The sequence below is a fragment of the Phascolarctos cinereus genome, unplaced genomic scaffold (genome assembly GCF_003287225.1).
Source record: "Phascolarctos cinereus isolate Bilbo 61053 unplaced genomic scaffold, phaCin_HiC Scaffold_726;HRSCAF=1367, whole genome shotgun sequence".
Classification (NCBI taxonomy): Eukaryota; Metazoa; Chordata; class Mammalia; order Diprotodontia; family Phascolarctidae; genus Phascolarctos; species Phascolarctos cinereus.
This window is the reverse complement of record NW_027556098.1, coordinates 131,893,517-131,921,011: the sequence shown is the minus strand read 5'-3', so window position 1 is coordinate 131,921,011 and position 27,495 is coordinate 131,893,517. Positions and strand designations below refer to the sequence as shown.

Here is a 27,495-nt window from a genome sequence, read left to right as displayed (position 1 = left end):
CCTTATAAATTTACTAGCTGTGTGGCTGTGGGCAAGTCGTTCAACCCTGTTTGCTTCAGTTCCTCATCTGTAAAATGAGCTGGAGAAGGAAATGGTAAACCGCTCCATTATCTTTGCCAAGAAAAACTCCAAATGGGGTCATAAAGAGTTGGACATGACTGAAACAGCTGAACAACAACAAAAAATAATAGCTTACGGACAGTGCATACAAATTGTAAATAGACCTTTGAAGGGCCAAAGAATTGTGTGAATTAAGGAGTTGGGAAACCTCTTGGATGGCCTATAAGGGAAGAAAATGGATTAAACAAATCAACCTTTTTTATTTTTTAAATTGTTGTTCTTCCTACTTTAGGCCTTGGTCATAGCTGAATTATTGAACTAGGCTTTCCTTGGTATGACTTCATTGTTACTGTCAAAGCAGTCTTCTCTTCTAAAAAAAAAAGTTTTATTGATGTCTTTTTCAAACTTCACAATCACTTCCCATGCTTCCTCATGCAACTAGGTGGTACAGTGGATAGAGGCTTGGGCCTGCAGTCAGGAAGACCTGAATTCAAAATAGGCTTCAGACACAATAGCTATGGCTCTGGGAATGCTATTTAACCTCTGTCTGTCTCAGTTTCCTCAACTGTAAAATGGGAAGAATAATAATAGCATTTACCTCCCAGGCATGTTGTACAGATCAAATGAGATAATATTTGTAAAAAGCTAAGCACGAGGCCTGGCACATCATTCTTTCCCTTCCTTCCTTCCTCTCTCCCTCCTTCCCTCCGTCCGTCCATCTCTTGTAACAAAGAACAATTAAGCAAAAAAAATTTTTTTTTTGACATATTAGTGGCATCTGAAAATGTGTTACCCATGGAAGAGGTGCAAGGCATAATTAAATATCAGTCGCTATTGATTATTGCACTGATAGAATTCTGAAATCTTTCATTTTCCCCACATTATATTATTGTGGTCATTGTGTAACATAATAGGTCATTCTCCACATCCCTATCATTTAACAGTTTTTAAAATTTTGTCAAATCCATCAGATGGCCTTCCACAGAGCTATTAGGAGAAATTTAGTTTTATGATATGTTGGAGGTACTTGGCGGATATTTGGCTGAAAATATCTAAGGTGTATTGGAAAATATGGGACTGGCATTCAGGAAAGAATTTGGGGCTAGACAGAGCCTGAATATCATCATTAAGATTATTATTACTGCTGGTTAGATGTACCCAGTTCATAGAATATTGCATAATGTAGTTGACATGTACTGATAATGTATTGGAAAGAACTTTGCACTCAGGAGAGACCTGGTCCCCGTCATGCATCTTCACAGCTGGGCGACCATGGGCAATCATTCAACTCCTTTGAGCTTTAGTTTTATCTATAAAATGGTCATAATACCTGTAATATCTTTTCTCACAGTGTGGGTTCTGAGGGTTAAATGAGTTACTGCACGTAAACTGCTTTGCAAACCCTTAAAATGCTATGTAATTGTTAGCTATAATCATTAACTTTGAAGATTGACTTCAGATAGAATAACTGTGCCCTCCACTGAATGTCCCTGAAGCAAAATACTGAGTGGATTAGGCCATGGTTTTTACTAATTGTCTGTGGAGTTATTGGTAATGTGTTACTTTCAAGTTCTTGTTGCCGTTATTATTTAATCATCTTAATTAAGTACCGTTTTGACAGGCAGGTTATTCTCTGTAGCCTAGGAAATGAGAAAAGTCTCTCCTAAACCAAAGCTACAGTCTATTTCCTAAATTAGTAAACAGAACAACTGGCCATTTTCTTTGTTCACTATTGTGACTGAAGACCTTCATAGTATAGCCCATTTTTAAATTATTATAGACTACCTAGAGAACTCTACAGAAATTTGCCTGTGGAAGAATCTGAGAAACCAATGCTTACCTAAAATTTATTTTCTTTTCAGTTCTTGAAATCATGAATCCTGTTTATAGCCCTGGATCTTCAGGGGTTCCCTATGCAAATGCCAAAGGAATTGGTTATCCAGGTAAGTCATTGCAAAGTAGTATTTATTATTAAATTTTGAAAATGTGATTCATTGATGATTTTAGAAGGTGAAGTAGATTAGCAGTGTGAAGCCTGTGTTACAAACTTGGTCTTTTTCATTATAATTTACAAGGGAGAGAAAAAGGGACAAATTCTCTGGATTTGAAATTTTCTCAACATTAACTCAAATCTTAGAAATGTTAAGAGGTATAAATGAAGCAAATAACTTTATTGGTTAGATAACAATTTTCTCTACTTAAAGAACAGCCCTTTTTCCTTCAGTCTTTCTTTTGTTTTAAGATTGAAGGGTTTGGGTGGGGAGCTTTTAAATAGTTTCTCATTTATTGCGTTAGCTTTTTTTTTTTCCCCAATCTTCTCCCTACTTTATTGTACTAATTCTTTATACACAGTAATCTGGCCCATTTTCCACATTTGATGGCTTTCCTGTTTGCCTTTAAGTTCTTTGTAAGCTTTGCTTTAACCAGTTTACTTTCTTTTTATTCCGTCTGTTTTTAAGAAGGACTGGAGTTTGTTTCTATGCTTATAAAAGTGATTTTGTGAAAACCATCTAAGTTTAAAAATTTTTTCTTGTTTCTTATACTTTCTTTCCATCAGGTCCTTTTTATTAGTGCACTGTTTGTTAAATTCTGCTTTTTTAAAGTTGATTTAATCTCAGTTTCACTGATTGCTCAATTTCTTTGGAAATATGACCATCATTGGTATCCTGTTGTGGTTCTTTTCACTAATGTTTATCTGTCTTTAGATAGATCAACAGCTTTTAGATCATCAGTTGTTTATTGATAACTAGTAAGGACCAAATTAAGAAGCATTTTTGCCATAAATGATCTTGTACTTTATTACTTAGAAAATTGCCCTTGACACAGTCCAGAAATTTTCTTGACGATCTTTGGCCTTATTATTTTTCTTGCACATAAAACTACATCCATACCCAAATCCTCTTTGGGAAGTTATTATCATTTGTTTATTTTAGATGTGTACTTTAATCTTACCTAATGATTCTTAAGTAAAAATAACTCTGGAATGGTACTTTTATACTCTCAGGTATATATACAAGTATGCAAAATACGGCTAATAACAGCAAAATGAACTTGAACTTAATACAGAGGGGTAAATAAAATCTAAACTTATTAAGACTTGGTGGTATGGGCCTCATGATTGGTTTTGGCATTGGAATGGTATACCTTGTTTAAAAGAAACAGATGTAACAGTATATCATCTCATATACTGTTGGGCCTTAAAGTATTTGCATATGTTTCTAACCTTTATCTATCTTCCCTCATCCTTTGTGTGACTCCTCCACATTGCTATTTATGTGTCCTCTGTAGAGGAGCTAGACAACAGCTGTGAAGCTCTTTTTGTTGAATGTGAGTCTGGACAATCAGAGAAAGTGCTGTCACAAGAGTATGGGTCCTTGAGTAAGATTCTTAGGCACTGGCAGGTGGGAAGAATCATCTTTCTCCTCTAAATGGAGAAAAGATATATCATGATAGTTCATGGCCCCTTTTTGAGAGGTATGAAGATGATAGTTTATAGATTTGACTTAGAAAATTTGGAGATTCACTCTCTTCCTGAAAAGTATATCTAAGATGTGATGGAAACCCTGTTAAAACTTATCAAACTGGTAGTTGATGAATTCTGATGATGTAGAGAAGAATGATTGTAGAGCTTTGGAGTGCATCTCTAGTAACTTGGAACTTGTAAGTGAGAAACTGAAAAATATGCAGGCTTCATGTGTATGGATAATTTCCTCTTTTCAACTTGGTGATCAAGACTTTGGGAAGGAAATTTTAGGAGATGAATTGTTGATTATGTAGATGGTATCATAGACTATAAGTTGAATTCCTGGATCAAAACCTATGTCAGTGCAGTTGGATTTTGGGAAGAGATAGAATTTGGCCAGAGATATATTGACTCAAGACAACTTTATAATGCATTTAGAGAAGGAGAGAGAAAAGCATTTAGATATTTATAAAATCAAATACTATGGAGAACATCTTGCAACATAAAAACTGTATTGTTGGGGCAGCTAGGTGGTGCAGTGGATAGAGCACTGGCCCTGGATTCAGGAGGACCTGAGTTCAATTTTGGCCTCAGACACACAACACTTACTAGCTGTGTGACCCTGGGCAAGTCACTTAACCCCATTGCCCAAAACAAAACAAACCTGTTGTTGAGGTGTGGTACCTAATGATTCTTAAGTAAAAATAACTCTGGAATGGTACTTTTATACTCTCAGATAGGTATATATACAAGTATGCAAAATACGGCTAATAACAGCAAAATGAACTTGAACTTAATACAGAGGGGTAAATAAAATCTAAACTTATTAAGACTTGGTGGTATGGGCCTCATGATTGGTTTTGGCATTGGAATGGTATACCTTGTTTAAAAGAAACAGATGTAACAGCATACTTTCTTCAAGAACAAGTTGTGCCAAGTTAACCTTATTTTTTTATTCTTTTGACATAGTTACTAAATTTGTAGGTCTGAGGAATAGATATGGTGTACCTAGATTTTTAATGAAACATTTCACAGTATCTCAGGCTGTTCTTATAGAGAAGATGTATAGAAGTGGTATAGATGATAGTAAAGGATCATAGATCTAGAGTTTGAGGGACTACAAAGGTCATCTCATTCCTCTGCTTCTGATGCAGATGAGGAAACAGAGGTATGTGCAGAGAGGTGTAGGGACTTATCTAAGGCAGAATGTGTAAAAAGTAGCACAGCTGGTACTTGGAACCAGATCTGGCTCCATAAGTAGGGGTTTCTGCTATATCTCAATTAGATGGATTCAGAACTGGTTGAATGGCTGGCCACAAAGAGTAGCCATTAATGATTCATTGTTAGCGTGGAAGGAGATATTAAATAGAATGCCCCAAGGATCTATACTTGGTTTTTTCCTGTTTAATGTTTTTATCATTGACTTGGATATAGTTGTGGATAATATGATTATCACATTTGCAAATGACACAAAACTAGGAGGTAATAGCTAACACCCTAGATGAAAGCCAGTATTCAGAAAGATCTTGGCAGGCTGGAACGTTGGGCAAAATTAATAAAATGAAGTTTTAATAGTGATAAAGACACATTTGGGTTTAAAAAAATCAGTCTCACAAGTATAAGATGGGGTTGGCATGACTAGATAACAGTTTGCCTAAAGACTATCCTAGCTTAATATGAATCAGCATTCTAATACTGCAGCCAAGAAAGTGAATGTAATCTTAGGCTGCATTAAGAGAGCTATAAGGAGATGATAATTCCAATGTAATCTGCCCTGATGAGACCACTCCTGGAATGTTGCACTTGCCACTGTTGACTGTTTTCCCCTCCTAGATATTTTCTCTTTTGAGTTTTTAGTACACCACATTCTCTTGGTTTTTGTGCCTATCTGACTGCTTCTTCACAGTCTTCTTTGCTGGATGGATCTTCATCTGTGCTAACTGTGGTTGTCCCCTAAGGCTTTGGCGGGAGATCTTTTGTCTTTTCTTTCTTTACTCTCTTAATTGTTGATCTTATCGGCACCCGTGGGTTCAGTTATTTTCTATCTAGGTGATCCTCACATCCATATGTCCAGTCTGAGACTCTCTCCTGGGTTCCATTCCCACATCAACAGCTATGTAGTGGACATTTTGAACCATATGCCCCCTTGGCATCTCAAACTCAGCATTCCCAAAACAAAACTCACTGCATTCCCCCCAAGCCCACCTCTCTTCCAAAGCTGTCTATTACTGTTGATGAGTACTGTGCTTAACAGTAATAGAGAATACCAAGCTTCCATCAGAAATCTTCTGTGGGAGTTTCCTGGTTCCCTGAGTTGCTAGTGCTAGTGCCTTCCCTTTTAGGGTTATCTCACATCTACCTTCTTGTTCTCCCCCTCCCCTCCTCCCTGCCCTTTTCTTAATAGATTGTAAACCCCTTGCATGCAAGAATTGTTTGTACTTTTTTTTTATGTCTCCAACACTTAGAATTGTGTCTGGCATGTATATAAGCATTTAATAAATACTTGATTGGTTGTGAGTACCACATTTTAGGAAAAACACTGGTAAACTTGAAAGGCCTCAAGTTCATGCTACATGAAGATTAAAATTAGGGACTGTTAGTTTTTAGAAGAGAGGCCTTAAGGAAGGGGGACATAAATATTTGAAGGACTGGCAGAAGATGGATTGGTGTTCTGTAGGGCAAAATGAGGAACAATGGGTGGGTATGACTAAGAGGCAAATTCAGACTGTTTTATGAGGGAAAACATAGTTATAGCTATCTCAAAGTGGAATGGACTTTGTTGGTCAGTAGTAGATTCTCCCTGAATTGCTGTTCCAGGTAAAGACTGAATGACCAGTAGAGACAGTTCTTGTTCAAGTGTGAGTTGGATGAGATGGCCCTGAGGTGCCTTTAAACTCTGAAATGCTGTAATTCTGTGAAGGGGAAGGAGGAAAAGCACTGAATGATGATGATGATGATGATGATGATAATTCATAGAATGCTTTATGATTTAGGAAGTGGTCTATGTATCATTTCATCCTCACAATAACCTCATTAGGTAGATTTTTATAAATATTATCATCCGTACTTTACAGATGAGAAAACTGAGATGAAGATAGTTTAAGTGATTTGCTAAAGATCATATATCTAGTAAATAGCTGAGTTGAAATTTAGCTCAAATCCTTTTGCTCTTCCTGTCACTGTTAACACCCTGCTTCCCCTATATGAAATGATTCTAAAAGTGCAGAGATTTTGGAAAGCATTTGAGTGAGGATAAAATAAACAGAAGTAATGTTATTGTATAAGTTTATATTATAAATTGCCTAACCACAAAAGAATGTGATTGATGCTTAATTCAAATTATCAAACTGGCACCAGGGGCAAGATTTTAATAATGGAAGACTTCACTCCTCTGTAGACCTGTTGTAAATCTTACTCTTCTAAAAGCAAAGCATCTGATAAATTATTAACTTGTGTGATTGCATCTTCCATCTCCAAGAAGGTAGAGAAGACAAAGAAAGGAACTGTTATTTTACATTTAATTGAGATCAAGAAGAATTGGGTTAGTGATGCAGTACTGACAGGTGCCTTGGGGGGAAAGTGACTTACTTTAGAGTTTATAATAGCCAAGGAAGGGAATGTTAGACTTACTTGGATATGTATCTAGACTTTACTGAAACAGATTCCAACAAGTAGGGAGAAAAAATATATATGATCTTACAGCTAGAGATTTTAAAAGGAAATATAACTTAAAGGATGAGAGTCTAAAAAATAAAATTTCATCTTTACAACTATATAAAATCTTGACAAGAGACTAAAGGGAGAGCCATTTTAAGAAACCAGGGGCTACATGAAAATTATACATGGGGCACATGAAAAGCACAAGTACAGAACAGTGGTATGAGCAAGAAAGAACAGATTCAGGGAGGCTAAAACCCTAAATGAATGGAAGTGACTAAAAACTGCTGGTGACCTCAAAAAAGGGGGGGAGACTTTTGCATAATATATTTGGGCCAAGAAGAAAACAAAGAGGTGATAGGCTTATTGGTTGGGGCAGATGACATAATACGAATAAAAGAAGGCAGAACTATTTAGCCATTTTATTTTTGTCATCTGTTAATAGTTCCACCATTCTCCTTGTTATCCAAGCTTCCCATTTTTCAGCTCATATCCAGTTGAATGATGGTGATGATATAAATAAATGCCAGGCTTTATTTATTTATTTGTTTGTTTGAAAATATAAATTTATTTATTTGTAGTTTTCAACATTCATTTCTACAAGTTTTTGAGTTTCAAATTTTCCCCCTGTCTCACCCTCCCCCCACCCCAAGATGGCATGCATTCTGAATATCCCTTCCCCTAGTCTGTCCTCTTTTCTTTCTCTCCCCCTTCTCTTATCCCCTTCCCCTTCTATTTTCCTGTAGGGCAGGATAGACTTCTGTACCCCATTTCCTGTATTTCTTATTTCCCAGTAGCATGTGAAAACTTTTTTTTAAACATATGTTTTTAAAACTTTAGGTTTCAAATTTTCTCTCTTCCTCCCTCCCCACCCACCCTCATTGAAAAGGCAAGCAACTCAATATAGGCTGTACATGTGCAGTTATGCAAAACACTTCCATAGTAGACATGTTGTGAAAAACTAACTCTATTTCCCTTAATCCTATTCTGCCCTCCCATTTATTCTATTCTTTCTTTTGACCCTGTTCCTCCTCAGAAGTATTTACTTCTGATTACACCCTTTTCCAATCTGCCCTCCTCTCTATCATCCCCCTGCTCTCTTGTCCCCTTCTCCCCCTATTTTCTTGTAGGGTAAGACAACTTCCATACCCAATTGAATGTGTATGTTATTCCCTCCTTAAGCCAAATCCTATGAGAATAAGATTACTCATTCCCTCTCACCTTCCCTTGCTTCCCCTCCACTGTAAGAGACTTTTCTTTTCTGTTCTTTTCTTTGTGAGATGATTTAGCCCATTCTACCTCTCCCTTTCTTTTCCTAGTATAATCCTCCCTCATCCCTTAATTTTATTCTCCAGATATGACCCCTTAATCTTCAACTCACCCTGTGCCATCTATCTATCTATCTATCTATCTATCTATCTATCTATCTATCTATCTATCTATCTATCTTATCTACATATATAATTTTTTTCCTCCAACTACCCTAATACTGACAAAGGTCTCATGAGTTATAAATATCATCTTTCCATGCAGGAATGTAAACAGTTCAATCTTAATAAGTCTCTTATGATTTCTCTTTCCTGTTTACCTCTTCATGTTCCACTTGAGTCCTGTATTTGAAAGTCAAATTTTCTATTCAGCTCTGGTCTTTTCATCAGGAATGCTTGAAAGTCCTCTATTTCACTGAATGACCATTTTTTCCCCTGAAGGATTATACTCAGTTTTGCTGGGTAGGTGATTCTTGGTTGTAATCCTATCTCCTTTGCCCTCTGGAATATTATATTCCATGCCCTGCAGTCCTTTAATGTAGAAGCTGCTAAATCTTGTGTTATCCTGATTGTGTTTCCACAGTACTTAATTGTTTCCTTCTGGCAGCTTGTAATATTTTCTCCTTGACCTGGGAACTCTGGAATTTGGCTATTTATTCCTAGGAGTTTTCCTTTGGGGATCTCTTTCAGGAGGAGATCTGTGGATTCTTTCAATTTCTATTTTGCCCTCTGGTTCTACTATATCAGGGCAGTTTTCCTTGATAATTTCTTGAAAGATGATGTCTAGGCTCTTTTTTTGATCATGGCTTTCAGATAGTCCAATAATTTTTAAATTCTCTCTCCTGGATCTATTTTCCAGGTCAGTTGTTTTTCCAATGAGATATTTCACATTGTTTTCTAATTTTTCATTCTTTTGGATTTGTTTTACAGTGTCTTGATTTCTCATAAAGTCACTAGCTTCCAATTGCTCTATTCTAATTTTTAAGGAAGTATTTTCTTCAGTAGTCTTTTGGATTCTTTTGGACTTCCTTTTCCATTTGGCCAATTTTTCTTTTTAGGGCATTTTTCCTCATTGGCTTTTTGGACCTCTTTTGCCATTTGGGTTAGGCTATTTTTTAAGGTGTTGTTTTCTTCAGTATTTTTTTGGGTCTCCTTTAGCAAGCTGTTGACTTGTTTTTCATGATTTTCTTGCATCACTCTCATTTCTCTTCCCAGTTTTTCCTCTACTTCTCCTTACTTGCTTCTCAAAATCCCTTTTGAGCTCTTCCAAGGCCTGGGACTGATTCATATTTTTCTTGGAGGCTTTGGATGTAGGAGCTTTGACTTTGTTGTCTGCTTCTGGTTGTATATTTTGATCTTCTTTTTCACCAAAGTAAGATTATGTCTGACTCTTTTTGCGCTGCTTGCTCATGATCCCGGCCAATTACTTGAGTTTTAAACTCTTTGTTAAGGTAAGAATCTGCTTCCAATGTGGAGAATGTACTGTCCCAAGCTTCAGGGGTTTGTACGGTTGTTTTCAGAGATAGTTGTAGGGACCTTAAATTTTAGTTCTTGCAAGGTGGTATGATAAGGGGCGAGGTGTTTACTCTTTTCCTGGCCTGTGACCACAAGTATTCCTTTCTGTCCTGTAACTGTGAGGAGGGGTTCCTCTCCAGAGCCACTACAAGCTCCACCAGGCCAGCATTCCTCCTCACACCAGCACCGCAGCCCAGAACTGTGACCCAGATCCAAACACGGCAAAGCAACAGATTCCTGCCTCAGCACTGGCAGAGAGATCCCTGCTATCCCTCTCTGATCAGCCACTGGATTCCCCCTCAGTCTGTGGGCCGGAAGCTCGGGAACCAGCTGCCCCCCCCCCCCCCCCCCCCGCTTCCCGGCTCTTGGGGAATGGATCTGAGACCCCGCCTACCTCTCTGACCACCAGCAGAAACAGACTTTTCCCACTGACCTTCTAAGTTGTCTTTGGCATTAGTGGGTTGAGGAGTCTGGAAACCTCCACAGCTGCCCGAGATTCGGTCCTCTGAGGCCTGCTCCAGGTTTGCTGCGGCCTGCGCTCCCAGCCCGTCGCGTTATACCTTTCTGATCAATCATACAGGTTGTCTTGGGCTGGAAATTTGTTTCACTCTGCCTTTTTGTGGGTTCTGCTGTTTCAGAATTTGTTTAGAGCCATTTTTTATGAGTATTTGGAGGGGTTTGGGGGAGAGCTTAAGCAAGTCACCACTTTCACTCCGCCATCTTGGCTCCGCCCCCAAATGCCAGGATTTATATAACACCTACTTTGTAAAGCCAGGCACTGTGCTAAGTGCTTACAATTATCATCAAATTTGATCCTTGCCGCAACCCTGGGAGGCAGAGGCTATTATGATCCCCATTTTACAGATGAAGAATCTGAGAAGACAGAGGTTAAGTAATTTGCCCCCAAAGTTGCACAGTTAGTAATTGTCTGAAGCTTGATTTGAACTCACATGTTCTTGAATGGGCCCAGTGCTGTATCTACTGCTCTATCCCTGTGCTACCTAGCTGCCCAGTTTGTTGCCACATCTGTTGATCCTGCCTCTGAGATATTTCCCAAATCCACATCTTCCTACATTTCTACTCCCTTTACCAGAAATCAGACATGCACTGGGTTTTTAGAATCAGAAGACTGAGTTCATGTTCTGTCACCAACTGAAATTTTACTGGCTACATCATCATGAAGTCATAATTTCTTTGAGTCTAATTTTCTCCATCTGAAAATCAGGGATAATATATTTGTACTACCTCACAGAATAGTTCAGTTTTAAGAAAAGTAACTTTAAGCACTGTGTTAATACGGTATGGATAATTATTGTAATTACTCTATTTTATCTTATTACAGTAGCTTTCTAATTGATTTCACTGGCTAACTTCCTTTTTGGGGTCATTCAAGGACCTCTGCAAACTTGTTTTGATTTCACCTTTCTACCAGTCTCACACTGTTTTTTTCGTGTGTTCTGCAGTCCTTCCAAATTGGACTTCTGAATTTGAAATTCCCTTTCCTGCCTTTGAGCATTTGATCTCACTCTATACCTTGAATGTTCTTATGGGATCATTGATTTCAAAAAAGCTTGTCCAACTCCCACATTTTACAGATGAAGAAGCTGAGGACCAGAGAGGGAGAGTGACTTTACCAAGGTGACGCAGGTAGTAAATGGCAGAGCCAGCATTGTTCCTGCTGGGGGCACTTTATCATCTTCTAATATGGAAATATTCTCTCATAATTATTCATGTTTTATTTCTTCTTACTATACTATTAAAATCTTTAGATCAAGGACTGTATCTTGTTTGTATTTATAGCTATTCATTGCTTCACATGGTGTCTTACATAAAAAGGATTTAATAAATCCTGTTATTAATAAATGTTGACTAGCTTGAATTTAATTTTTATCATCAAGAAAAATGATCTAATTGGCAATAGTAGAATAAACTCAAACAACAGTTCAGGTCTCCAAAGTCTAGTTATCTTTCAACTAAAAGGAACAAAGAATAGTGATTTTAGGGCTGCTGTAAAACATATTTGAGAAACTGTGAAGAAGGGGAACATTGCCTGAAGGCTAGAGATTGACAAATGTTAATTCCAGTTATAAAAAAGGAAAGAGGGTGAATTGTAGAAACTCAGACCCTTAAATTTGTTGTTGATCTCCAGTAAAAATCCAGAATGTATTACTAAAATGCGTAGCTTGTGAGTATTGTAGAAAATAATGTGGGCTTATCTGAATGAAAAGTTCAAGTCATCTAAAAGCTAATCCTATTTTCATTTTTTGATTGGTGTACTAAGATGCTATATACAGAAACCATTTCATCAACTTATTTGATAATGTCTTTCACAGTTTTGTTGCTAAATTGGTTAAATGTGTCTGGATGATATTACGGTTAGGTGGATTTGGAACTTGCTGAACCATGAAACCCTAGCAATTTGTCATAACCTTTTTTGTTGACTTAAAAGATGCCTTTAGTGTCATGCCACAGTCTTCAGCAGTCAACTGGACCTGTGGTCCCTTCTTTGTAGCTTAAAGTCTTCAAGAAGAATTTTGTCTGGACACATAAATTGCATCAAGTCACATGGTTAATAGATGATAGAGGCAGGACCTGAATGTAGGTCTTCTATCCCCAAAGCCAGTTCTTTGCCCTCTATACCATGCCACCTCTCATTTCTTAAAAAGTTACATGTATTTAATCATAGGCTTAACGGACATCACTCTGAACATGGCCCATTACAATTTTGAAAAAAGGCAACAGGAAACATTATCTCCTAGCATATTCTGTTGTGCTGACTTTACAAGTGAATCAGGCATTTTGGATATGAATTTTAATATTCTTTTAAGTACTTGTGGCAATCCAGGTTGTAAACAGTATTACTGTTTCAGAGAATAACCTTGGAAATTTTTTTTTCCCTTCAGCTGGCTTCCCAATGGGCTATGCAGCGGCTGCTCCTGCCTATTCCCCTAATATGTACCCTGGAGCAAATCCTACCTTCCAAACAGGTATGCATATAGATGAATTGTTGTTAACAATTTTAGATAATGTGTGTCATAATATAAGAGAAACAATTGAGAGAGTGGGAAATTTTGAGGGAGTTAATATAAAATTAGGGTTCAGGTGTTCCTAATGTTGGCTTGATATCAAGCTTCAGTCTAGTAACTAGGAAGAACATTAGTTAGCATACAGAGAGAGAGAGATTTTTTAGGTTTGCAAAATGCTTTTCCAGGTACCTCATTTTCTTAACAATCCTGAGAAGTAAGTGCAGTCACTATCCTCATTTTACATTTGAGGAAATTTGAGGCAGACAGTGGGTAAATAACTTGTCCAGGATCACATAGCTAATAAATACCCCTGGCCAGATTTGAACTCTGGTTTTCCTGACTCCAGGCCCAGCTGCTCTAACATTAAACCTAAATAGAAAGAGTCACATTTACATGTGTAAACCTTTGCTCTTTAACATTTGTGTTGGAGTATCCTGTCTCTATTGTTAAAAGAAATTGGTTTTGAATAAAATTTTTTTTTCGTATCTTCTCTGTTTTGGAAATATGTTTCAGATTTTAGAAATTTGTGTTGTAACTGAAGACTTTTGCATCTTTTGTACTTTCTGGGTGTAGCATTTTAATCACACAGGCATTCCTGAATGGTGTACGAATTTTGTCCCTGTTTAACTAAAATGGATTTCATCTATCCAGCTTATAAAACAAACAAACAATTCAGGTGTGTCATTTGCCACCTGTTTGGGAATATTTCCCCTATAAGGAAAGCTTCTTGAGGATTGTTGTACTTTTGTCTCTATGTCTACAGCACTTAGCACAGTACTTAATAGATGCTTTTACACATGCTTGTTAGTTGATTTATTTTGATCCCAGCTACTTCCTTGATTATTGGGATAGAAGAGATTACCTTCCTCCCAATGAGAGGAAAGACAAGAGAAACCTTCTCCTTTGCCTCTTTATAGTCCATCCTGATGTTCTGTTGGGTCTTCCTTTATACTATCACATCTCCCCCTTCCTATTTTTACCACTACCGCATAACTCAGACTTTTTTGTCTATCATCTGGACCAGTATAGTAGCTTCCTAGTTGGGCTCCTTGCCTCTGGGTATTTCTCCACCAGTGCATCTTCAATACTGTCACCAAATTACTGTGGCTAAGATACTCAGGCCTTGCATTCACATCCCCTTATGTTACCTGATTCTCATCTACCTTTTCAGCCTTAGTTTGTTTGTATTGTTTCTGAAACTAAATTGTGAACACTCTGAGGGCAAGGATTGTTGTGTTCTAAGGCCCTGTCCAGGGTATCAGAAGTGATAGGAATGTGGGAAAAGAGGAAGAAAATCAGAGGGAAAAAGATAACATATCAGCAGTTGGCCTGCAAGTAGCATACACTCTTGACAGAGGAGGTGAAGGGGAGATCCAGCTAAAAGGGGATAGAACAGAGCTTCAGTCCCATGGTGAACAGTAAACAACTAGCTGCTCTGTCACACAGTGGCCCTGAAGGCATAGGATCTTCCCAATTCATGTTCCAGGTGGAAGAGATACAAGCAGCCTCTTAGACTTTTTGTTTTTGAAAGCCTTAGTATGTAATCCTGAAAACATATACTAAATGTAATTCAGGAATCAAGATAGGAATGAACTATCATCTATATCTATGTAGATATCTAGATAGAGATCTCTAGACATACATCTATGTCTATATCTATGCATATAGTTAATATCTTGATACATATATGTGTAGATATATATCTAGACACAGGGGTCTATGTCTAGATATACCTATACACGTGTGTATGTGTGTGTGTACTTATACATGATATATAGATAGATAGATATAGATATATATAGTTAAATAGATATGAATAGCTGTCATCTATCTCTGTCAACATTTACTGGCTTAGTTTGTTACATACAGTCTTATCTTGATAGATAACAGATGAATAGAGGATTTATTTTATCTTCCCATTGCTCCCAATTCTACATTATAGGAGACCACAGAATTTTAATTATTGTACACGGCAACCCTTCACATGTTTAAAGTTGCTCTACCTTTCCTCAAAAAATTTTTTTCCAGGCTAAATATCCCTAGTTCTTGCGATTGTTCTTTAATACGGCATGGTTTTGAGTTCTTCCCTGTTCTGATTGTCCTCTTCTGGTCATGTTTCAGCTTTGAGAATGTAATGCCCAGCATTAGGCACAATAAATATTCCATGTGTGGTTTAATTAGTGGCAGATACAACAAGGCTATCAGTCCTCTTCTTAATGTAGTTTAAGAGCACATTGCCTGTTTTTTTAGCCACCACCATCATCTTCCTGACCGATTTTGAGCATGTAGCCTGTTAAAACTTCTGTATCATTTTCATTTGGTATGCTTTCTAGTATTGTCTTTTCATTCTGTCATTATTCAGTTTCTGCAGTTTTAAAACCAAAATTTAGGGCTTTATATCAGATTTTACTTAGTAGAATCACTCTACCATTCTAGGCTGTCAGGATCATTTTTACATGCTAAATTTGTCTTGCATTGTATTAGGTACAAATCTCTTAGCTTCATGCAGTACAGATTTTTAATTTATATGCCATCTATGCTGTAAAGCGGCACCACCCTGGTTCACCATGCTTTTTCAACCCTAATTCTTGGGAATCAGTTTCTTTTTTGAACTGACTCTAGAGGACCATGTTCATTTGGCCTATGTTTTCCTCAAAGAATGTAAATCAGTTAAAGCTCATTATTTGGTCACCATTATTGTGGCCATGAACATCTCAAAAAGTGTTTGACCTCACTGAATCTGGGTGCATTCCTTGTCACAAGCCTTAGATTACGTGTGCTTTTTTCTAAAGACATTTATTTTCAAGGGAAAAGAGTACTTACAGAAATAACAATAGTAAAGTTTGGATAACAAAAAAAGCCTTTGTAAAACAAGATTCTTTCCTTCTGTTGTGACATGTTTCCCTCAACCATCTGCCTCTTCACGGAATAATGTTTTAAATGCATAAAATATATAGAACTACAAAGGAAACAACTATGTTGAAGAATAGTTATCAAATTATTTTTTTAGAAAACACATTCATGGATTCCAGGTTAAGAAGCCTACTCCAAAAAAATTCTATATAGCAGTCAGCCCGGATGGTCCACAGGCTTCCCAAACAGTTCTTAACTAGTTAGCTTTTTTTTTTTTTTTGATATAACAGCCTGACATGACTTCACTTAGAGCCCTAGGAACCTGGCTTAATTCCATAGTGCCGTTTGTTATTTTAAAAAAAAAGTTTTTTTAAATAGTTACAGAGAGAGTTTTCCTCATTATAATACAAAAAATAAAAATAAGCAATATAATAGGTATTTATTGGTCAAAAGAAGAATTTTCACTTAGAAGGATCCCCATTCTTTCCACTTTTATATAGTAGTAGAAATTGTAGCAATTTTAGGAAGACAAGAAAAAGATATGAGGATTAACTTTGTAAATAAAAGAGGTCATAGGATTATTTGCCCATGACATGTTAGTATGTCTAGAAAATGCAACTGTCTCAAGCAAAAACATTTTAAATTCAGTTTTATTTTGTTTTCAGTACCATATTTCTTTCCTTTTCTCCCACCCACCAGGAAAGCAAGAAAAACAAAAACCTGGCTTTTTTTTTTTTAAGGCAGTTGGGGTTAAGTGACTTGCCCAGGGTCACACAGCTGTGAAGACAGTGTCAAGTGTTCGGTCTGAGCCTGGATTTGAACTCAGGTACTCCTGACTTCAGGGCCGGTGCTCTATCCACTGTGCCATCTAGCTGCCCCTATATATATATATATATATATGGTTTTTTTTTACAAAAACCTGTTAACAAGTATGTATAGTTAAGTAAAACAGATTCCTGCATTACCTCTGTTTCCCCCTTCCCCTTCTCAAAAGAAAATAAAATATGCTTCAGTTTGTAGTCCGAGTCTGTCAGATCTGTATCTAGAGGTAAATTGCATGTTTTATGAATCCTTTGGAATTGTGGTATATCATTGTGTTGATCAGACTTCCTAAGACTTTTATAGTTTTCTCTCTCCACAATGTTGCTGTTATAAATTGTTCTTCTGGTTCTTCTTACTTAAACAGGTTTTCCCGAAACCATCTGCTTCATCATTTCTTACAGTATGAAAATATTCTATCACATTCATATACCATAATTTTTTCATCCATTCCTTAATTGATGCACACTCTCTCAGTTCCAATTCTTGGCTGCCACAAAAAGTACTGCTATAAATATTTTTGTACACATAGATCTTTTTTCCTCTTTCTTTGATCTCTTCATGGTACAGATCTAGTAATTGTATTGTTGAGTCAAAGGGTATGCATGGTTTAATACCTTTTTGGGCATAGTTCCAAATTGCTTTCCAGAACGTCTAGACCAATTCACAGTTTGACCAACAGTGCATTAATGTACCTGTTTAACCATAGGCCTTCCAACTTTTGTCAACTTTGCCAATCTGATGAGAAAAGTAGTACCTTTGGTACTTAGAGTTATTTTAATTTGTTTTAATTTCTACAACCATTAATGATTTAAAAAAATTTATATGACCAGTGAATGGATCTTCCTCTGAGAACTGCCTATTAATATTCTGGAATGGCTCATTCTTAGAGATTTGAATTGGTTTCCTATGTATCTTAGAAATGAGACCTTAACCAGAGAAGCTTGTTACAAAGATTTCCTCCCTAATTTTCTAATTTGTTTTATTTTTTAAAATGTATTTGATGCCATATGTAGTGGTATAGGCTTGTAGTCCCTACAGAGAGGCTTAGGTGGTAGATTGCTTGAGCTCAGAAGTTCTGACCTTCATTAGGGCTAAAGTTTCCCTGCAAATCTGCCTATAGAGGAACAATCTGGCCTGGGTTGGAAATGGAGCAGATCAAAGCTTCTCTCCTGATCATGAGTGGAGTTGGGCCTGTGAGTGACTACTGTACTTCTAGCATGAGTGAAATATGGAAACTGAGTTTCTAATAGATAATACACACATACCTTTATGTATAAATGTATATGTGCGTGTGTGTGTGTGTGTGTGTGCGCGTGCATGTAGAGGGAATGGAATAAATAGAATTTTAACTTCAGAATTCTTTCAAAAATTTTATGTAGTACATATGATGCCCACTGGGTAATCTAGTTGTCTGGGACAAGGAATAAAGGCAGTTGAACCAGGCTTGTTGACCCGTGGAAGGAGTGATACCAGAATTTAGAAGTGGCTATTGGTAGTTTCCATAAAGTAAAATCCAAGCCTAGCCATTGTGATGATTATTTTTTATTTTATTATTTATTATCATTTTTAATTTATGTTGTTGATAATTTTCTTGTGTGGATTATTCCCTCAAGAAATTATCTTTCTTTGAATTTTCCATAGCACTTAAGACCTCCTTACTGCACATATCCTATTCTGTTTTGTATTCCAATTATTCATGAGTAGATACTGGCTAGAGTTGTGTCTTGCTCATCTTTGTAGCCCCAGTGAGCGATACAGTGTATTCTGCTTTTAAAAAGAAATCTAGGGGCAGCTAGGTGGTACAGTGAATAGAGCACTGGCCCTGAAGTCAGGAGGACCTGAGTTCAAATCTATCCTCAAACCAAGCACTTGGCACTTACTAGCTGTGTGACCCTGGGCAAGTCACTTAACCCCAATTGCCTAAAAAAAAAAAAATCTGAACTTGTGATATCATTGGTTTTGGGAACACCAAGTGAATTCCTCCCTCAACCAAAGTTGATTGACAATTGTCCTGCAGTTTAGAGAATTATGTAAGTACACTGAAAGGTTAAGATATTTAACCAAGGTCACATAGCCATTAGGGATCAAAGATCAGTGCTGAAACCAGGTTTTTCTGACTCTTGAGAGCAATTCTCTATCTGCTACACTATACTGCCTCTCTTCTTATACTTAGTAAAAGTGCTTAATAATTGTTAGTTAAATTCAGTACTTGTGAATTATTCATTCTGCTCTGGAAGAAAAGAATAAGGAAAAACAATGAGAATATTAATTAAAAGCCCTTGGAATTTAATTTGGCTCTTATAGGACCTGTATTTCTGTAGAATATATTATGTTTCATAATACTTGTTGATTGATTGGTTGGATTGTATATCTGTTGTCCACTGACCAAATAAGCTAAACTTGGAAATGTTCATTGCTCAAAAACCATCTGCTAAATTATATATGGTTTGTGATTTATATCATTGGAGGGAGTAATGATGAGATGATATTCTTTAAGTATGGAAGTATATAGATGAAATAAAAGTGTTGATTTTTAGGTGCAGTAGTTTGTAGGGAATTAATATTTATTTCTGTGAACTCTTAAGTTCTTAGATTTTTTTTTTAATACTTTCAGGATTCCTGTGGATCATTAGTGAGAGATAACTGATTTTTGTGGAGCAATGTGGAACTAAAGATTAAAGGAGATTACTTGAGCAAATATTAAATTCTAACACTTAAATGTTAAAAGGTATGCTCCTGGTGGGAAGGGAAAGGAGTTGTATAAGGGGATTCATATTTGCCTTCCATGAAGCAGGTTAGGTTTTAAAACTACGTGACAAAAGCAAAGTTAGTCTTCAGGTGAGTGGTTGAATGTACTATATGTGGTGGCTGATGTAGAAAAATGGTTTATTAGTTTTATTATCAAAGTGTTTTGTTATGGGTTGGAGTGAATGTGATGGTTTTTGCTTTGAGGAAAATTTACATTTGAGGACAAACTCTTTCTCAGAATTGTTTTTTTTTAAAAAAACTTGTCAACTAAGGGGGCAGCTAGGTGGAACAGTGGATAGAGGTCCTGGCCTTGGAGTCAGGAGGACCTGAGTTCAAATGTGTCTTCAACACGTGACACTTAACTAGCTGTGTGACCATGGGAAAGTCACTTAACCCTCCTTTGCCTCACAAAAAACGAAATGAAACAAGCCAAAAAAAACTTGTGAACTAAATATGTTAACATTAATTTTTCCATAACACGTAAACTTTTTAAGCTGTTAAACCAACCTTTAGATGTTAGTACTCTTAATAACATAATTTCTGTTTAAGTATCTATTACCTTTTATATACAAGGAATTTGCTGGATATAAGCTAAATTTGACACGTCCCTTCCCTTATAATGTTGACTGTCTAGAAGAACAGTAGTCTTATCTTTACTTTAATTAGCTAGGTTACCTCGAAGAGATTTAAATTTAAATCTATTTGGGAAATACATTTCTCCTGAATCAAAGTCATCATATTTTCAGGAATGTTTATTTACTTAAATATAATTTTTTTGTTAGAGTCACTTTCAGTATAAAACATTGATTATATAAAACATTAACACTAGCAAAGGTGCTGCTAAATTGTATATTAGAATTCTACTTTCCTGTTTTTCATTACTTGTTACTTTCTTTAGAAAGTTCATTTAAAAATTGATGTTAAAAGATACAGATTTTTCTTATTAGTAAATTTTTAGCACATTTGTTTTGGCAGTAGGGTATTAATAATTACTGGGTAGGTAAATTTGAAGGAATTTAGGGAAAATCTAGTTACAGGAAGAGGGAAAAATTTGGTAAACTTTGTGTGGTTGTATGATAGATCAGTTATGTTTTATTTTAGTCTTCTTGAATCAAGTGGTAGATGTTGGTCTATCCTTTCTTTGTTAATCTGCATTGTATATCTTGAAAAAAATAGATTCTAGGTTTTTTTTTAATTTATGGAATATGCTAAGGTAGAAAGTGGCATGAGTCACAGTTTTTTTGTTTTTGTTTTTAATTTAGTGAGGCCGGATTTGAACTCAGGTCCTCCTGACTCCAGGGCTGGTGCTCTATCTACTGTGCCACCTAGCTGTCCCTAGTTTTTATACAGGATACATACACATACACATACACACACACACACACACACACACACAAAATATTCATATTATCAGTGTGATATCCTTGTCCAATGAATAAAGGGAGATACTGTTATAAAAACTGTACTGTATTAGTAGTGACATTTTCCATGTAAATGAAAACAGAAATTGTAGTTAAATGGAAGGAAGCCTCACAGATTCTCCTTGGGTAGGGAAATAGAGGAGTTAATTGTATCCAGAGACCACAAAAAATATAATTTCTTGGGATATTTGATCATCTTGCAGTGCATGATAAGCGTAAGGCAAAATGACTACCCTGACATAATATGTGTACCATTTGTTGGAGAGCTTGAAGAGGTAGAGAAATTCTTTCAAGAACTGGAAGAGATTCTCCAAACTAAAACAGCATATATACATTGATATCTGGTGGCTTTATTACAAAGATTGAAGTAAGGAATGTGTTGGAAAATGATTTGTGATTAATCTCAGAACAAAATCTTGTAGAATTCTCATGAGCTTTATGCTTGTATATCATAAATACTTTGCTTAAGAACAGAGAAGGTACTGAAGGTGACTAGCAGCAAATAACATGTAGTCATTTTCATTTTTCTGTAATAGTAACCATTGGTTATTGATGGAGGAATATTTTCTAAATTAGCTGTCTGCATGTAGTTGGATCATCAGTTATTTAATACAGAGGTAAAAAAACACCACCAAAATAGAAGAGGCAAGGATAAAATGAGGGAAGAAAAACACCTTAATTACAGCAGCCTCAACTTGACCTGTTCAGATAAGCTATTGACTTCAAAAAGCGAGACAAGGAGAAAGGAAATGACGGTGACACCAGTTATTAATATTTCCTTTCATGTTTTCTACAAAAATTTAGCTCATGTAAGCAAACACTGCAACAAGATTGCCAAATGGAGAAGCAGAGCAGCCAGGAACAATGCCAGTTTAGGACATAAACTCGTTTGCAAAATGTTACAGAGGAAGATTGATGAATTATTAGGAGCAATATCAATTCATAAGACAATGAAGAGCAGTGGAGAACCATTTTGCTGCATTGTTTATGATACAGAATCACAAACTTTTAGTGTTGAGGGACCCCAAAGTACAACTTGTATGTGAACAAGAATCTCTTTCGAGTGGTTATCTAGCCCTTGCTTGAAGACTGTTAGTGAGGGGGAACCCATTACCTCTGAGGCAGTCTATTCTACTTTTTTACATAGCTTTAATTTTGGGGAAATTTTCCTTACATCAAACCTAATGACTTCTTTGCACCTTCTACCAGTAGCTTCAAGTTTTTCCCTTTAAAGCCAAGCAGAACAAAACAAAGTCCCTCTTCTGCTTGAAAGCACTTCAGATATTTGAAGACAGCTATTATTTCCCCCATGCTATTTCTTTTCCAGGGTGAAAACTCCCAGTTCCTTAAATTGATTTTCTTATGGCATAAACTCATACCTTCTTCTGGATGCTCTCCATTCTATCATTGTGGTATCCACATAGAGCACAAATAAATCATGTTCTTTCACGAGTATTTATTTATTAAACTGGGAAAGAGTATAAGAGATTTAAGAAAACAGCCAACAGATCACCAGCCTTTCTATAGTAGTAATTGCTTTTCGTCACTGATGGTAGTGGAACCACAGCATTTAGATTGTCTACAACTCTGTTCTTGGTGTGCTATATGAAGAACTAGAAATGTCACTTAAGAAATGATGACAGGAGGTGGCCCTGAAGTCAGGAGGACCTGAGTTCAGATCTGGCCTCAGGCCAAACACTTGGCACTTAGTAGCTGTGTGACCCTAGGCAAGTCCTTAACCACAATTGCCTAAAAAGAAAAAAAAATACATAAAATCAGAAATGATGACTGGCAAAGGATCTGGCCACAACAGTTAACACAGAAAAGGAAAAAAAAAACCCGCGCTAGAAGTAACATGGTTTTAAAACATTTAGAGATTGATTTTTCAAGATATCTGAAAGAGAGGAAGATAATATATCCCCTGGGAAAAAGTCGGAGACAGTATTCGTTCCAAAAATACCAACTGCAGATAGAAGGGAAATAGTAATTATTGCACATATGTTTGCTTTCTTATCTCTAAAAATATCTTTATGAGAATAATCTGCACATTTTGAGTGTATCTTCATAAATTCATGAGCTCAAGCAGTTTTTCACAAGTGATTTTTTTTTTAACAGCAAATCACACCTTCATACAGTTGATGAAAGGTTATAGAAATAGAGGGTGCCCCAAAAGTCTTAGTGACATTTTGCTCTAATAGCTTTAAATTTCCCTAAGACCTTTGAGACACTCTGTATAAGATCCAACTGTTGTTGGTTATAAGAAAATATTTGCTTCAATAGAGAATAGAGAGCTTCCTTCAAAGGCTCTCTTCCAAGAAAGTTATTTCCTCTTCATATTTTAATGGGTTATAATATGTACCACTGGAAGGCATACCTGTATTGATGAAGATAGATCCAGTGGAATACTACACTGAGTCCAGAATTATGCTAGAATGCTAAGAAAAAGTAGCATATTTCAAGATATGCATGTACAGTATTTTAACAGATTTTCTTAACCTCATCTCTATATGTAATTTGGGTATTATATATATGTTTCCAATATTCCTTCTTTTTCTTCATTATGCTTTCACTATATAGCTTTGTAATGTAGCACATGTGATAATAGCATTATAGTTTTAAATTTATACATATAGCGTCTATTTTTTTTTTTTGGTAAGGCAATTTGGGTCAAGTGACTTGCCCAGGGTCACAAAGCTAGTGTCATGTGTCTGAGGCCAGATTTGAACTCGGGTCCTCCTGACACCAAGGCTGGAGCTCTATCCACTGTGCCACCTAGCTGCCCCGTTTCCATTTTTCACAGTGGGATCTGTAAGTTACCTCTCTGATTAATTTCTTTCATGTCATTTCTAGAGTGTTTCACACTTAATAGCTTTCAGTTTATGTTTACAACAGTAGAATAACATTTATATATTTGTGGTTTAAAAAACAAGTATTGTGGCCTCATTCAGGAATGTTTTAAAGATAAATTCATAGATGTAAAAAGAGTAATCATTTTTAAAAGTTTGAAGTCTTAGACTTTCAGTGGTGGCCCTGTCAGTTTTGCGGTTCAGTGGGTAAGAGCTCTAGACTTGGAGTTAGCAAGACCTGAATTCAGATCTCACTTTAGATACATATATTAGCTATAACGACCCTGGGCTAGTCACTTAATCTCTCTTAGCCTCAATTTCCTCATCTGTAAAATGGGTATCATAATAGCACATACTTAACAGGGTTGTAAGGATCAAATGAGATAATCATTTCAGTGCAAACCTTAAAGCACAATATAAATGCTAGCTATTGTCATCACTATTTTGTTGTATACCATGTATTTGTTATGAATGGATTCTAGAAGCATCTCTAGTGGTAAAGAGGATAGATTGGAGGAGTGGTTCACAGAGAAAGTTCACTTACTTGGGAATACTGCTCATAAGGATCAGGGAATGGTGATACCACAGAGTGATGCCATGTGGTAGTACCAGTACTTCCTGGTACCACATCTGGAGCACTAGTTTGCTGTAGGAAGTTTGCTGATTTCCACAGATATGTTGGCAAATATTTGTTCTACTGTACCCCTTAAAGGCCTAGCCAGGATAGTCTTTTATTTGTATCTTATTGGCTTATGCCATCAGTATTTCAAATAGAATTCTAATGCCACAAAACTCAGTCTTGTGTTGTAAATTTGGTTATCAAGGGTGGTAGTAGGTAGTCTATTTTGTTTTTATTTTAATTTTTTAATTTTTGGGGGTAGGTAATCTGATAGTGTAGACCAACAAATAGTTCCTTTGTTCATTCAGACATTGTTTATTATAATTAACATGCTAAATGCTATAAGAAAGTTTTCTCCCATCTCATTCTTAAAACAATACTTACCAAGTATTTATTTTTGAGTAAGAAGTGTCATAAAATAATTAGAACTGGTGTTTGGATATATTTTAAAAGCATAATGTTTTCTTGATCGTGTTGAGAGAGTAGATGTTTCTTCAGTTTTAAGTGTTTTGTAAATATCGTAAAAAGCATTAGCAACTGGTGTTATGCTTCTGCTGTGCACATTGCCTTATACTGCTCAAAAAAAAAATTCAATTAAGAGAGAAAGCATGTGCATACCTATATATGTGTGTGTATATATGTACACACATACTATATATAATATAATGCATATTATGTCTATGTAATATAACAATTTATACATAATGTACATATATGTAAAACAACTGGCAAAACACTTGGAAAACAATGTCAACAAGTTCAAGTTGGTGTAACTGTTGTTTGAAGATTCTCAGTAGCAACTACTTGTACCTTATGATAATTTTCGGTAGCATAAAGAAGAAATGAACTTACAAATAAGTACAGTATTATAGAGGAAGTGTTCATTGTCTTCGATTGTGGTGTCACAGATTTTTTGTTTCTTTTATGGAAGACAGTTTTAAAAATTAGTAAGTAAGCTTTTCATGCAACATCTGAACTATTTCATTAGAATTCTTTTGATTTTAGTTTGCATTATAACTAGTCTAGGATTGAGTTAAACAGTATTGATAGCTGGCATTTATAGAACTTTAGCATTTCCAGAGTGCTTTATATGCACTGTGTCTTTAAATACTCTCAAAAAGCCCAGGAGTCAGGAGCTATTATCAACATTTTATTGATGAGCAAACTGAAACTCAAAAAAGGTCAGTGACTTGCCCAGGATGACAGAGGCTAGTTTAAGATCCAGTTCTTCCTGATGGCAAATTTAGTACTTTGTCTGTGTCGTGCTATGTGAATACTCAGTCAAAAAGCATTTTTCGTTTTTGTTTGCCAGGCATGGTGCTAAAGTGCTGGGGATACCGGGAAAGGTAAATAGGAAATTATCAAGATAATAAAATAAACTATGAGAATATAGGCATATTAATACGCTGTTGATGGAGCTCTGACTTTACCCAACTATTCTGGTATTCATAGTGGAATTATACTAGGAAAGCCACTAATTTGCACGTGCTTTGTGATCAGAAATACGAGGAATACTACTATCAGGATACTACTACCAGATAAACTACCGGGGATGGACTCCAAATTGGTTGAAGACAGAGGGAAAGGTCTAATATTTGCAAAAGGTATTTAGAGAAATTCTTGTTGTAGTATTTTTTAAAAATGGGAGGATGGTAGTTGTCCATCACTTGAAGAACGACAACAAATTTTGTTATGTAACACTAATTATTGCACTGTAAGAAATGATTCGTAGGGACGGGTAGTCACGGTGGATAGAGGACCAGGCCTAGAGTCAGGAAGACCATCCAGCCTCAGATGTTAGCTGCCATTGTTTCAGTTTCCTCATCTATAAAATGAGCTGGAGAAGGAAATGGCAAACCACTCCATTATCTTTGTCAAGAAAACCCCAGATAGGGGTTGCAAAGAGTCAGACATGACTTAAACAACTGAATGACAACAAGAAATGATGAGTATGGAGAATTCAGAATAGACTTCTCTGAACTGATGCAGAGTGAAGTAAGCAGAACCCAGAGTCAAATTTATAAAAAAAGACCACAATAAAGTAAATAAAAACATTGAAAGACTTTGAAGTTTGATAATGACCAATCATGAGTGATAGGGATTTAAACTTACTTTTTCTTGCCAGAGAAGTGCTCTAAATCTATGATTCTTCCATTTCTCATCCTCTTCTTCCTTAAGAAAAATAGATGCAGATTCTAGCAAATGGATTTAAAAGTGTAGCAGTTTAAGAGAACTTATAAATTAAAAGAATATGAAGTTTATGACATCCTAAATACATGCTTAGTATCAAAGCAAATTTGTGTTCCTGTCTTAGTTAATGAAACTAGTGTTGTTGCCTTGGTAAATAATTGTAGGATATTGAGAATTACAGATTTGATATTCCTAAAAAGGCAGTAGGATCACTTGCATATTTATAATTCAGTTCTCATGAACATAAATGAGAGTATATTTAAAGTGGAAAGGAGAGAAATCTCAGTAAGATGTGGGAGTGAGAGCTATCCCAGAGTACAACTTGCTCCTTACCACACCCAATAAACACAAAAAGTGCATCAGACTTCAGCAATAACAACAATGACATCAAGAGGAGACTTGGAAGAATCTATTACAAGGTAATTCTTAGACAAAAAATTAACCGAACTAGTTTACTAACCTGGCTCCAGTCCTCCCCCTCCCCCCCCTCCACCATCCTTACTCCCAGTCTTCCTTTCACAAAAACTCTGGCCTACCAGGGTATGATATCCTAAGGGTCATTTCAATATTAGGCATCATTTTGGGGTCTTACATTGTTGGTCTTAATCAGGGAAATATTGAGCAGAAATATTGAAAGCAGATAGCAAAGTATAGATCTAGATAAACCCTAGAACAACAATGGAAAGAAGCTTTAAGTTTATTTTACCCAGATGTATCCTGTTCATACTTCACAAATGGTTTATCAAAAAAGCTGTCTCACATAACACTAGTTGTGAAAGCCTTTCACACTCAAAATAGCACTTGATTTTTCCTCATTTATACTCAAAGGAAAAATTGGAATATTCTGAAAAGCAAAGAATGGGTTATCCCCCCCCAAAAAAAACCAACCAGCTATATCCTGCAAAGCTGAGGCTAATCCTCTAAGAAAATAATTATGCATTATGAAAAAAAGTAAGAATGAATGTTTGATGAATCGTTCATTCAGAGACACCTAGGGATGAACAGAA

At 36.2% G+C, this 27,495-nt stretch overlaps 1 protein-coding gene across 2 annotated transcripts in view; it reads left to right on the top strand.

Moving 5' to 3' along the window:
- Positions 1 to 27,495, top strand: part of FAM168B (family with sequence similarity 168 member B) — a 53,602-nt gene that overhangs the window by 7,225 nt on the left and 18,882 nt on the right. Inside the window, exons 2-3 of one of the 2 annotated variants that reach the window (XM_020967153.2) lie at positions 1,923 to 2,003; positions 12,867 to 12,950. In XM_020967153.2, coding sequence (XP_020822812.1) covers positions 1,934 to 2,003; positions 12,867 to 12,950 — 154 coding nt within the window. In that variant the 5' untranslated portion in view covers positions 1,923 to 1,933. The remainder of the gene's footprint in view (positions 1 to 1,922; positions 2,004 to 12,866; positions 12,951 to 27,495) is intronic. The other variant, XM_078146784.1, reaches the window with a different exon arrangement.